At 49.7% G+C, this 14,295-nt stretch overlaps 2 protein-coding genes across 2 annotated transcripts; one reads left to right on the top strand and one right to left on the bottom strand.

Annotated features, from left to right (window-relative positions):
• Positions 1-4,882: 4,882 nt before the first annotated feature.
• On the bottom strand, positions 4,883-6,243 carry fdh (formate dehydrogenase (NAD+) FDH1; the record flags this gene model as incomplete). Its single annotated transcript, XM_016744641.1, has 3 exons — positions 4,883-5,768; positions 5,820-5,995; positions 6,061-6,243. The coding sequence occupies 3 exons, from the start codon at positions 6,241-6,243 to the stop codon at positions 4,883-4,885; spliced, it is 1,245 nt and encodes a 414-aa protein (XP_016600612.1).
• A 2,618-nt stretch (positions 6,244-8,861) lies between these two features.
• On the top strand, positions 8,862-13,395 carry PEX2_073700 (leucine--tRNA ligase NAM2; the record flags this gene model as incomplete). Its single annotated transcript, XM_016744640.1, has 5 exons — positions 8,862-9,251; positions 9,320-9,995; positions 10,346-10,839; positions 10,928-11,068; positions 11,119-13,395. 5 exons carry the CDS (start codon positions 8,862-8,864, stop codon positions 13,393-13,395), a joined length of 3,978 nt encoding a protein of 1,325 aa, XP_016600611.1.
• Positions 13,396-14,295: the final 900 nt, after the last annotated feature.

Genomic DNA, 14,295 nt, shown 5'->3' with positions numbered 1-14,295 from the left:
CATTACGCTGCAATTCCTGGGCACGCAGGCGTTGTATTTCTGCCACCTCGGCCTTGAAGGATTCATTTTGCCTATGTTGCAGCTCGATAATACCAGCCTGTTCGTCAATTTGCTTTTGCAATTTCAAGACTAGGCCTTCCGCACCGAGCTCGACCTGCGCTCGCATCTCATCACGCTCAGCAATGGCAGCCTCGGCGATCTGCCGGGCCTCAAGAGACTCGTCATAGACCCGTCTTGCCTCAGCATCCGTGTGCAGCCGATCAAGCAAACTCTGCACGGTGAAGGTCAGACCCTGGCGAAGATCGAGGTCGGGCAACCTCCGGTCCATGGCCACGTAACTCAGCATGGCGTCTACCAGCTGGAACATACGCAGCCCTTCCTCACCGGAGTTCTCCCGGATGAGGAGCATATGCTGCATAGCCGAGAGGAAGTAGTCATGGGACCGGCTGCCATTGATCTTGGAGGTGATTGCATCGACGATTTGCATGGGATCGCTCATATCCTTGACTTCGCCCTCTATGCTATCCTTCATGCTGCTGCCCTCCCGCTGGAGGAGGTCCTCGTAATCGATAGCCTCATTCTCGCGGAACCGTTCAATTTGCTTGTCAATAACCTCATACTGGAATCCCTCCATCTTCGTCAACAGACGCTTGATTCCACATGATGTGAATTGGGCCCGGATGTGGCAACGCAGCTGCAGGTCCGTCTCTGCTCCGTCCACCAGCATATTGATCAGGATCATGGTTGAGACCGCGTACTCCATAAGGAGGTTCTCCATGCCAATGCCTCCACTGCGGTACTCTTCGCTGGCACCGACCAGACTTCCCATCTTTCCACGGCCGTCGATGGTGACCTCGACAATACGCATCCAAGCATCGAAGCGACCAGTTTCGTTGTGGTCATGTTTGACCTTGTCCATGGATTGCAGAACTTTTTGGTGTCCTTGTCCATCACCCCAGTGGCATAGGAAAGTGAGGACTTCGCTAACAAGTTTCCGAGTATTCAGGCGTGGCGATGATAACGAGCTGACGAGTGCGACTAGCACATTTTGATGCTCTAGAGCGTCGTCTGCGCCATACTTGTTGTTCATGAGACCTTTCAAACATTTCGCAATATCGTATTCCCGGTCTAGATCTTTATCGCCTGTCGGGGGAGCTGGGACAGGACCAGAGACTTTTCTTCTATTGATCTTCAAGAGGACATTGGTCAAAGCGATTTGACCTTGGGCTTCAACAAAGGCTTTCACCCAGCTGTGTAGTTATTAGTGACATGTACGATATCGAGAAAAAGGGCATTTCATACCTGATTGGCTGTGTCCGCAAGCTGACACTCAAACTAGCGAGCTGTTTGGATGTAATGCTGTCATCCATCACCTTCTTCACATACCATTCCGGGCTACCTTCTTCGTCGGCACGTTCAAGCAAACCAGACCAACCGTCGTGGCCATGGGTTTGTCGCGCATTTTGTCGTCTTTTTTGCTCTCCTTGCAACTCTGTCAAGCGATCCTGATGTACCAATGTCCATTTCTTTGAAGCGGGGTATGACAACATCTGCCGTTTGGCCTGTTCGGGAAGGTTTTGCCATCCTCGCTTCTGCATCAGCTCTAGGAACAGCTGGTCCACAATTCGGTCATCTCTCGGTCGAGTGAGGTAGTTATCTTGTGGCCGAGGGACAGCGGCCGGTACAGCGATCTGGTGGGAGGATCCCGCATTTGACAAGCGGCCCGAGCTGGAGCTGGGGAACATGGCAGTGCGGTCACTAGAGTGCGAGGTTGTGAGAGTGCGAGAGGAGTTATCCGAGGAAAAGTAGCTCGAACCGCGCGTGTTAGAAGAAACGGAGGAGTAGATGCTGGCTTGATCGAGAGAGGTGCGGGAGTTGGAGGACGAATCAATAGAAGAGGAGTTGTGGTTAGGACCACTGTTCGCTGCGGAGCTGCCTGGTCGTGCCCATTGTTGCTGTTGCTGCTGTTGTCTGGCAATTCGATCGCCAGAGTTGCTGCTGGTCAGGGTGTTATTTGTGCCGTGCGGGGGCGGACGAGGACCAGAAGGATGTGGGGCGTACCCATTTGGCGCAGACGTAGATGTCACAGTCGGATATTGATGGTAGTCACCTCCAGATTTTCCCAGGTGGTTCGGCGAAGGCTCGTGGCGCGATGAGCCAGGGCGGGCCATGTTGTCGATCGGAATCGGTGTCCTGGTATCGGTGGGGAGGCTTTCAAAGGGGATGGAGGTGATGACGCCTGAGGTGTGTGCGATACTGCTAGGGTCGAAATCCTGGGTCATGTCGACAGATTGAATTGAAGATCGCTTCGAATGGCGGGACGAGCGTGAGCCCGCAGCGCTTCCCGGAGGTGCCAGGCTATCGTAGGAACCTGCATAATTATCGTATCGTTCCTCGGTCGGTTTCTCTTTGTACAATTTTCTTCCGAAGAATGACTTTCCACTTGATGTTTGCCTGGATTTGTCGGCTTGTGAACTTGGCATTTTGGCGGGCGTCAGTAAGATGAGGCAGGGCGCAGCATAAGGGCCCCTCCAACACTCTCGGGAATGATATTAAATAGGGATGTCCGGTTTCGCGATAAGGCGCTGTCGATCGCAAGGGATATGGGTGAAGACGATGACATTCAAATTAGGTGAAAGTGGCTCTCTGTTTTGTCCCTCCCTGGCTAGTTAGTATACCCGTTGCGACGGCGGAGTCGCGAGAGACTGAGGGGTAAGGGGATTTCTTCACGGGACTCACCCCACAAGGAAAGCAAAATAGGAGAAAAGGAAATTAACATGCAAACTTTTTGCAAATGTCAAGTCCAGTTTGACGCCAGGATCAAAGCCCGAGCGTTCTTCTAATCATTCTATTGATATTAGGGGGCTTGCCCCGGAGAAACTCCCCGACCGCGCACGTGATCGTTAAGATCACGTAAGCTTATACTTGACGTCGACAGTGCCATGGACTCGGAATGAACGGAGTTTCAAAGAGGAAGTCTAATAAAACATCATTGTTGGAGTTGGGCATCTCTACTCATACTATCAACTATATATCCACGTCATTTGAAAAGTAATCACTCTATTCCCGTGGATAGCATCGAAAATATAGATAGATTCATGGTAGTGAAATATATATTACAGAACTATGGTGCATGTAAGGACTTGAAACACTCGAGCAACTAAATTGAATTATGTAGAGGGAGAAAATAAACACCAAGTAACGTCAGGTATTCGCTAAAGAGAATACCACTATCCTGGACATCAACAGGGCACAGTTGCTCTACTTACCGTTGATTGTTCATATACATAATGAGTGATGAGCAAAGGGACTGAACTAGAAAGAAGTAAGACAAGAGAAGCCCTCATCGTTCTAAGCGACTGTTCGAGGTCCCCCCTACCAACTATATTATAGCTGTCTGACATCGGCGTGGACCTTCCATTACGTTGTTATTAGCTTAGGCCACAATATAGGTATAGCCAGCTACATAGCTGCAGTCTAGTTTTCTGTAGAAGACTATTTTGAGTAACAAGGGAGTGATGTGATATATAAAAGCATAGTTCAAAACCAAAGTGACGACACCGCTATCTCGGGTGGCCGGCCGCTTGTCGATCTGCCGATCCCCTGCCGCGTGTGCTTTCCAGACCCGTGGGACCCCGGACCTCCGCAGTCTCTTGCGCAACCAGACCTCACTCTACCATCCTGACTTAGGCGCAAAGCGTTCTACCCAGCGCCCAGCATGGGGTCAACAAGTGTCTTTGCCAAGGTGCGCGCAAAAAAACCCCTATCACGACGCGCAAGCCACATACCACCATCATGTCCAGGCACACACCATAAACATAACCAAAAAGAAACCAAACTAACATATATACCCACTCCTAGACAATCCTCATTCCAGCTGCAATCGCACTATCAATCTACATCATAGCCTCATGCGTGATAATCCCCTTCTTCCGCCGCTACCACCAGCGCTACTCCCAATACCTCCCACTACACAGTATATCCGCGCACACACTGTCTCTACGCGACCGCATAGCCGATAAACTGATGCACTTCTTCCTTCCGTCTCAATGGCGATGGGGGGCACACATAGCCGACCACGATACGGAGAGTATTGACGATGAGGAAGGGGAAATCTTAGTTGGAATGGATATGGATTCTGTGAGGCGGGGTGCATTGGAGCAACGGAGACGTGATGACCTGGCTGATACTCAGAGTCGGCTGAGTCGGGATTTGGAGGAGGGGTTTATGGATGATAGTGACGAGGAGGGGAGTGAGAGGAGTAGGAGTGGACGGGGAGAGAGGCTTTGAAATGTTGAAGATCGCGTTTGTATATACAATATCTGCATTCTTGGGGTTGGGGTTTGTTCTAGGGATATTTTGCAAGCCTGCATAGTCTGAGTTTGTTTGTCTGGTGTTTCGAACATGGCTACTTTACTTTGTGAATAGAGTTGTTTTGTCTTTTGCCTTTTGGAAATTGCATGTCGCGGGACTTGAGTTATTAGAGCAATTGATATACATGTACATACTTGGACCCTATTGCTACTGATCATACTTGGTTGTCAAGAATTCCTAAAAAAAAGATATCAGCTCTACATGTTCTAGACTCCACCGAAGGGCTGGGCATTAATCTGGTGAGATCGACATAGCTCCACCGATCATCGTGCACAAGTCACTATAATATACTCCATATGGAGTACAGACTACAGAAATCTAATTTAAGTCAAAGTGGAGAAAGAAGTAAAGGTTATAAAATTATTCAATGGTATCGTGAAAAGATGCTACCTTTTTCAGCATCGCCCATGCTATGAGCAAATGGGACTGTTATGGACATATAAACAAAGAATATGAAAGGAAGCCTCTCAGCTAGAGAATACTTCAAACTGCGTCATGCAAGAACAATTTACTTGCGCTGACCGTAGGCCTTGGTGGCGTAGTCACCCTTGTGGACGATCAAGTCCTCAGGACGGTAGTCCTCACGACCGGAGAAGTAGCTGTCGAGGATGTTCTTGGTACCGTTGGCGTAGCGGACCTGAGCATCGATGGAGGTACCGGACATGTGGGGAACCATGGCATTGCCGCCGCCCCAGGGGTGCTCGGCGTAGCGGAGAGGGTGATCCTTGGGGGCGGGCTGGGGGAACCAGACATCACCACCGTAGCCACGGAGGTGACCAGACTTGAGGGCCTCAGCGACATCCTCCTTGACGACGATGGCACCGCGGGCGGTGTTGACGAGCCAAGCACCGGGTTTCATCTTAGAAATGAGGTCCTTGTTGAAGAGACCACGAGTCTTCTCGTGAAGGGGGCAGTTAATAGTGACGACATCACACTGGGCGAGCATCTCCTCGAGATCATCGACACGACGGCAGCCAATTTCCTTCTCAGCCTCGGCGGAGAGAGGCTGGTAATCGTAGTAGAGGAGCTCCTTGCAGTCGAAGGGCTTAAGGCGGCGGAGGACACGCTCACCGATACGGCCGACGGCGACGGTACCGACGACCTTACCCTCGAGATCGAACTCGTTCTTGGCGACGGCGGCGACGTTCCAGTCACCGTTCTTGATCTGCTCGTGGGCAGGGACGAAGTTGCGGACGAGGAGGAGGATAGTCATGACAACGTGCTCAGCGACGGAGACGACGTTGGAACCGGTAACCTCAGCAACAGTGATACCGCCGTTGGTGGTGTTGGCGGCGTTCAGATCAACGTGATCGGAACCAATACCGGCAGTGACGGCGAGCTTGAGCTTCTTGGCCTTGGCCAGACGCTCGGCAGTGAGGTAACCGGGGTGGAAGCTGTCTGATCGTCAGTGGGGGATTTTGAAAGTGCGTGCATGAGAAACGAACGGAGTGGTGATGATAACTTCAGCGTCGACGAGCTCCTTATCGAAGGTGGAGTTCTCGCCCTCCTTGTCAGAGGTGGTCACCAGGGTGTGACCCTGGTCCTCGAGCCACTTGCGGATGCCGAGCTCGTTCTCGGTGGTACCGAGCAGCTTGGGCTGCTGCTGGGAGTGCTCACCACCCTATATCACAGAAAAGAACGGGTTAGCGATTGAAGTATGCAATGTATGAAGTGGTAGTGACTTACATCGTAGAGAACCAAAAGAACTTTGCCCTGGAGATTCGTAGTTGCGGTTAGTGTACGTGCACCGGAAATAGAGCTAGCCAAAGGTGAAACCCGAGCGAATGGGCTGGAGGCAACAGTTGGCTTGAGAGAGCTCGAGAGGAAGGGCCGTCGTAATTGACGGGAAAGAGAGCGGATAAATACCATTGTGAAGGATTATAAAATATTTTCAAGATGTTGCTAGAGAAAAAGGGTCAGCGCTGTTATTTACTTATATAACTAGTTGATGAGGTCAATGTCCAAAAACGTTGTTGGACAAAACCGGATGAAGGAAGCTCTAAGGCAGGGGAAGTGGCGAATGTTGCAGGCCAAGAGATGTGATATTGTAACAGATAGACTTACAGGTATAGTAGAAAGAGGTAGGAAGAGTGGAATGGATGATGGTTGGATAGAGTGGGAAGAGATACACCATCTGAACAGCAAATGGAGCTGGTTATATATCCCCGTTTCTACAGAGAGAGAGATATTGTGCATCCCCTCAGATGTAACTGGAATAGCAACGGGAGAGCCGGCCTGGACTGGGAATCCACTTGGAGATCTCTCCGCACGAGGGACAGGAAACAGGTTGCACATTTCGTGTCAAGAGTTCACGGCCAATTATCGTTGAGTTACGTACATATGTAGCTTGCCATGTATTCTACTGTTATTAGACATACACTATACATATACGATGTAAATGTACTCACTAGTTATTGCATCTCTTAACCTTGGTAAGCTCTCTAAAGGGGTGAACGTACAGGGGCACTTTTGTAGTACACATGTACAGTTATACAATCATCGCTTAACAAAAAATAGAATACATAGCAATATCTCTCTCTCTTCTCTGTAGTATTCCCACCATCTTACAATCCCCAACTCTTCAGCCCACCAAAAATCCAACGCATCCATGATGTTACCCCGCAGCGGGGTAACTGACATAATTTGGCTGACATAATGAGGGGTAAACCCAAACCGACCCGACCACCACTGTACAGAGTCCATACAGCCCATACAGAATCACCCCCAATTAGTACAATAAGTAACATCTCCAACCCGCCAGCCTCTGCAAATCCTATCTCACAAGGTACTAAAACACCCCAAGTCCCCCAGCACCCTATATTCTTACGGAAGTCGTGCCGAACGATTCCCGCTCTTCTGCCGAAATTCGGCCTCTGTATCACCTTCTCCAACTCCGGCCCCGCTTCTTCCTTACAGAGCTATCCATGATGTACATCGCCTCCTCGCGAGGAGGTCTTGGAGAAACGATTCGGGTCCACTAACTAGGTTCCGGATTAGATCATATGAACAAGATGGCGGAAAGCATGACCGCATGAAGAATGGACTCAAACAGGATGAATGGATTAATTTTTAATCTACCGTCTCCCGGGTTGAAGATCTGATTTATTTCTCTTTTCGCTTCGCATTTGCTCGCCTTTGCTACATTGCAGATCAATTGAGACAACTACAATGCATGTTTTGATTCGGATTGCTCCCCGGTCGGACATGCGATTGATTGCATTGCGGCGACGTGGTGTACTACATTGAGTATCGGAAAACTAACATTGACCATTTACCCGACGAGGCTGATGTTAAGAAACACCCTCCGATCGCAGGAAGTCAGACTGTACATCATTGTACTTTCGCGGGAGACGTATGATATACTAGCTACTGTTCCAAGTCACCGTTGATCCCAAACTGCCTACTCGAATTTCGATCCATGCGATCGATCAGAATAGTCGCCGTGAGATTTCTCTTGAAGTCGCATACGTGATGTGCTGGTCCGCTCGGGGCTTCGGCGCATATCGTATTGTCGCATGACCAGTGCGGGGGCCACTCAATTCGATTCGTTACCTTCGAACTTCGGTTTTCGTGTGCTATCGCCAGCAATATGAAATCGTGATGCGATTGAGTCTTTAGGCATTGAACATTTTACAGACATAACCATTCATTGACTTCTCCTATTCGCTGTGAGACCCAAACACCGCAGGCCCACTAACTAACTGACGAACCGCCCCCTCAACAAAGACCTAATCAAAACCTAATCAAAACCTAATCAAAAACTTCGCCATCCACGAGAGTAACCGTAAGACCATTACCAGCACCCTTCATCCTATGATAGTCCTGCTTAAGCACAGGATCTTCTTCCATATTAACTTGCTGCCGTAGCGCCTCAACACATGGGTTATACCTCAATCATACACCAAAATAACCACCACCATATACCGCAGACAATAATTGCGGACCGCACTATTCACATCAACAATCCGACAAAATGCCTCATGAGTGCGGACATGTATGCGCGGAATATCTCGCACGGTGTCAATACCCTTGTCAGCCACAACGCGCAACTTTCCCGAGGCAGCCCGAACCGCATGAATGCCACTTCCCTCAGCTGGTACGAGCTTGCAACCATAACTGATGTTTCAAGAGGCTAACATGCAAAGCCTTGCTACCAAACTATATTTTGATAAACTCCAATCTGGGATCATCCAAGGCAGCAAAAACGCCGGACTAGCCTGCTTGCGCGACTAGAGATATGCGATAGAAAATGAACAAAGCAAATCTCAAGATTCATCCCAAAGATCAATAAATGCTATAGCGGAATAACCTCTGATCTGACGAATCAACGGCGGCGATTGCTAATCTCCGAATCTCCGATTTCTCGGACTCGGCACTCGGACATTTCGAGGCTTACATCTCTTTATTTTTTTTTCTGGGCAATTTGTTTTGTTTTGTTCTTTTAATTTGGCTCCTTTCTACCAATTTATACAAGGTCATACTATTCAATGCAATCAAAACTCGCGCAACCGCTCACGCGCGCCTGGAGCGGGCGAATTTATCGAAACTGCCAAACCTTCCGCCTACTGTCCAGTACCCCTCAGCCCAGCAGCAGACTCCGCACGCGCCTGGAAATCCCCCCTCCCTTCCCCGTTACGAAGACATGCCCTGAACCAAGCTGCAATTGTCCACCCACGCCCGCCCTGCCGGAGGGCTTACCGATCGACCATGAACAAGCCTTAAATGGGACGATGGCTGCCTACGCGCAGCAGCTTCTCATCTGCACGGGACAACCAGACTGGACTAGTCGCATTGAGGAGGATGGTGAGAACAAAGGCTGGGGCAACCTTGTGAGAGGACTGAAGAGCCTGCTAGGTCGTGGCGGGCCATATCTTGATGTAAGTGGATCACATAACCCTACAATAGATGCGCGAACTCTTGCTAATTCGAGATCTTGTCGCTCCAGCCTTTCAACAATGTCTTGGTCACGAATTCATCCATCGCCCCAGCTGCAAGCTCCTCCCCCGCCTCCGCCTCCGCATTCCTCTTCCCCAGCTTTAAATACATCCCCTCAATACCCGTAAACACAACCTCATCACCCGACCAAACAACCGACCTGACAACCTTCGTACGCGCATATCTTCTCCCAGAACGAATCCACGACATGCACTCCTCTCTCCCCGCTACAAAACAAGCAGACATGACCCGATCCCCGGACCTAGCATCAAAATTCCCGGAAGTAATCGACATCAACCACTCTCCAATAGTGTTAATATGCGGGCACGGAGGTCGCGACATGCGCTGTGGTGTCATGGCCCCCGCCTTGGAAAGCGAGTTCAAGCGCGTGCTACAATCACGAGGATTCACCTCCGTGGACGGTGATGGGACCACGGTGGATGGCCCCGGCCACGCTAATATTGGTCGGATCAGTCATATTGGAGGACATAAATACGCAGGCAATGTGATTGTTTATATCCCGCCGAAGATGACCGTGGGAACTTCTTTAGAACCTCACCCGCTGGCGGGTAAGGGGATCTGGTACGGCCGCATTGAGCCCAAGCATGTGGAGGGACTTGTCGAGGAGACTATTCTTGGCGGGAAGGTAGTTGTGGATCATTTCCGTGGTGGCATTGACAGGAATGGTGATATTCTGAGGCTGTAGATTTGGGATAGAATAGAGTGTATGATACATAGTGATTTTCAAGGTGGGATATGCATATTCATATCCCATCCAACAAGGAGAACATTGCTAAAAGATTTATTTCCTTCAAATACCAAATGACCTTGGTACCTTCAAAACTTCTAGAAAAATGCTCAAACCTTGGAAGTATAGTGCTGATACGCTAGTCCAAATCGGGGCTAAAGCTACCCGGGCTCCGGGGAAGTTTTGAAGATGCGCAAGTGAAACATTCAGACCTTCAAATCGACATGACCAATTACTCCAATTAATACTCCAATCTCTAAATATTTCAGACACATAATGATCATCCAGCCATGCAATCCCTCTCACGACTCCGATTAACCAGCGCCATCGCGCCTGGCCGCATTTACACGCGTCCAACTCTACGAGCCCTCTCACCAGTTTACACCCTAACCCGACTATCCAGCACCACAACCCGCCGCCTGGACCTGCCCGCCCTCGACAGAAAATGGCAAGAAAAATGGGAAAGCGACCGCACGGTACCACGCTCAACCCCCGACGCAACAGATAAACCCAAATCATACATCCTGTCCATGTTCCCATACCCGTCCGGCACGCTGCACATGGGTCATCTGCGCGTGTACACGATCTCCGATGTGATCTCGCGGTTCTATAAAATGCGCGGACATGACGTGCTCCATCCTATGGGGTGGGATGCATTTGGACTGCCGGCGGAGAACGCGGCGATTGAGAGGGGTGTTGATCCTGCGGTGTGGACGTATGAGAATATTTCAAAGATGAAGGAGCAGTTGAGGTGTATTTCAGCAGAGTTTGATTGGGATCGGGTATGTTGGTGTGAATCATTTGGATATGGCGGGTTGGGTCGTGGGTTGACTTTTGGATGAATGGCTAATTGATTGTACTTATTAATAGGAACTGGCTACGTGTTCCCCAGATTTCTATGAGCATACTCAGCGCATCTTTTTGATGTTATATCAGAAGAATTTGGCGTACCAGGCGGAAGCGCTGGTTAATTATGACCCTGTTGATAAGACTGTTTTGGCAAATGAGCAGGTGAGTCGAGAACAGAGGGTTTATCTTGATTTGAACTAACTTTTATGCAGGTTGATGCCAATGGATTCTCGTGGAGGTCTGGGGCTAAAGTTGAGAAGCTGAACTTGAAGCAGTGGTTCTTTAAGATCACTGATTTCAAGGAAGCACTTCTGAAGGACCTCGATTCTCTTGCTGGGGGATGGCCGGAGCGTGTCCTGTCGATGCAACGCAATTGGCTTGGGAAGTCTTATGGTGCCCAGGTGACATTCCCTGTGACCATCGGACGGGGTGACCAAGTCGACGTGAATGTATTCACTACTCGGCCAGACACTTTGTATGGTGTAGAGTATCTGGCACTCTCTTTGAACCACCCTATTGTGTTGAAGGCTGCCGAGAAAGACGAGGCACTTCGCAAATTTCTGAGTGATGCTTCGTCGCTTGCACCGGACTCCAAAGCAGGATACCGGTTATCCGACGTTGAGGTGTCTCATCCATTATGCAAGATTGACACAGAAACCCCTCATTTGCTAAGGAAACTTCCTGTCTTTGTGGCTCCTTACGTCCTTAGTGACTATGGCGAGGGAGCAGTTATGGGTGTTCCGGGCCATGACACCAGGGACATGCTGTTTTTCAAGGAAAATGTGAACTCTGACTCGATCCCTATTGTTATCGAGGCTGAGCCAAGTGGCAATGAGGCAAACAGTAGTGTCGTGCCGACGTCAGACACAAAAGCTTTTACCCAAGAGGGCTTCTTAACCTTACGCTGTGGAAAATACCAAGGGTTACACTCTAAGGAGGCATCAAAACGGATTGTCAATGACCTGGAGCAGGTCGGTCAAGCTGCGTTCGTCGAGAGCTGGCGCCTACGGGATTGGTTGATCAGTCGCCAGCGATACTGGGGTGCGCCCATCCCTATCATCCACTGCGGGGACTGTGGACCTGTGCCGGTGCCTGGCAAAGATCTTCCAGTAAAGCTGCCGAAGATCGAAGGAGAGTGGCTTAAGGGAAAGAAGGGAAATCCTCTGGAATCCTCAGAGGAATGGCTTCACACAAAATGCCCCAGTTGCAATGGTCCTGCTCGACGCGATACAGATACTATGGATACCTTCGTGGACTCGTCCTGGTACTTCTTGCGGTTCTTGGACTCTGTTAACAAGGAAGCCCCATTCTCTCCTGCAGTGATGCAGCCTGTGGATGTGTACATCGGTGGTGTCGAGCATGCCATTCTGCATCTTCTCTACGCTCGATTCATCTACAAATTCCTCTCTCAATCTGAGCTATCCCCAAATAGGAATTCTGCTGCACCCGCAGAGCCATTCAAAGTGCTTCTTAGCCAAGGCATGGTCCACGGAAAGACCTTCACTGAGCCCTCGACAGGCCGCTTCCTTCTCCCGTCGGAAGTTGATTTGACCAATCCAGACAAGCCTTTGATAAAGGGAACACAAGTTTCCCCTAATATTTCCTTCGAAAAGATGTCCAAGAGCAAGTACAACGGCGTGGACCCTACCACCATAACATCAAAGTACGGCGCCGATGCTACTCGCGCACACATCCTGTTCTCCGCACCCGTCAGCGAAGTTCTAGAATGGGACGAAACCAAGGTCGTCGGCGTCGAGCGCTGGTTCAACCGACTCTGGAAACTCGTCCAAGATACCCAGCAGACCCTAACGGAGGCATCATTCTCCGTCTCGGAAGCAGACCTGAAATCCTCTACTACCCACGTTACTCCCCTCCCGTCATCACTGCAAGACCTGAGTGACTCGGACGCAGACGCAGTCCTAGCCACACACAACACCATCGCATCCGTCACGACCTGCATCGAAAGCAACCCCTACGGTCTGAACACAGTCATCTCAGACCTGACAAAGCTGACTAACACCCTGGCCTCCACACCCGCCTCCTCCCCTCTCATCCTATACCTATCAATCTCATCCCTCCTCCGTTTACTAGCTCCCATCACCCCAGCCTTAGCTTCTGAATCATGGGAAGTCCTGCACGCCACCGCAAATACCTCTACAACACCAGTACCGTCAATCCTTTCATCTCTCTGGCCCAGCACCCTCCTCACACCCGAACAAGCCGAAACTCTCTCCTCCCGCGGCGGCCAAACCGTCGCTGTCCAGATCAACGGAAAGCTCCGCTGTGCCGTGACCATCCCGCGCATGGAGGCTCCGGCGGCAGCGTCGCAGGGCAAGAATACTCCTTCGCAGGAAGAGCAGGATTGGATTGTCAGTCGAGTGTTGGAGACTGCTGAGGGGAAGTCGTGGCTTCAGGAGAAGAATGACTGGGAGAAGAGACGGCGGGTTATTGTTGTTAAGGGAGGTAAGCTTGTTAATGTTGTTTTCTGATCTCCCCTTTCTATACCTTGGTGTTAAATGTGGGATCTGTATTACTATCTTAGATAGAGTTGTATATTATTTTTTTAGTTTTGTATAGAGCTTTCTCACCTCACTCGGTTTCTGTCTGTTTTGGCTATATACACAGAAAATAAGAGATGTCGACGGATTGGGCGTCGAGTTAGATTTGGGATTTGACCTAAATAGAATGAATAGCTCAAAGTCTATGCATCTTACATCGGCTATTGACCTGGACGCCTGGGATATCAGGCCCTAAATGGCTATGAATGACAATATCCATTGGAACCTGCTTCTCTTTTTCTTTTCTCTCTTCATATATTTCTTATTTCATCATCTTTCCTAACATCTATATATATTCTTATAACATGAGGGTTTTTCCAACTATCTCATCGAATTATTATAAAGAGACACATCCCAGGAACCTGTTAGAGCTGACAGGTTGTGACCCCTCATGACCTGGTTTCGAAAGCCACCTACCAACTGGCAAAGTGACATACCCTTCCCAGGTGATGGTCGCAATAAGAATCACTCTAACATCAGCAAGATGCCTATCTCACGTAAGTTAGACTACCACCTTCGAGCAGTCACCCCGTACATTGACGAGGGCATTCCCAATGCGCATTCCACTTCGATGCATATACCTCTCAGTACCTGGTAACCTCACCCAGTCACCTTGTCATCTGCTCATTCCTCACTTACGTCTCCTTCAGCGCGAGAACCTGCGCCGTTTATACCCTTGAACATCAGAACCTCAGTGTATGCTTCGAATACCAGGCCCCAGCTAGTTATCCCCTCTGTGGTCTCTCACTTACTCATCCTCACCTCATCAATAGGTTCGGTTCAAACCTCAGTTTCATTTTATGCTTGATATCATACGATATCACACGTCAC

The sequence above is a fragment of the Penicillium expansum genome (genome assembly GCF_000769745.1).
Source record: "Penicillium expansum strain MD-8 chromosome Unknown contig254, whole genome shotgun sequence".
NCBI lineage: Eukaryota > Fungi > Ascomycota > Eurotiomycetes > Eurotiales > Aspergillaceae > Penicillium > Penicillium expansum.
Note: the sequence above shows the minus strand (reverse complement) of the source record. Positions and strands in the feature narration are given on the sequence as shown.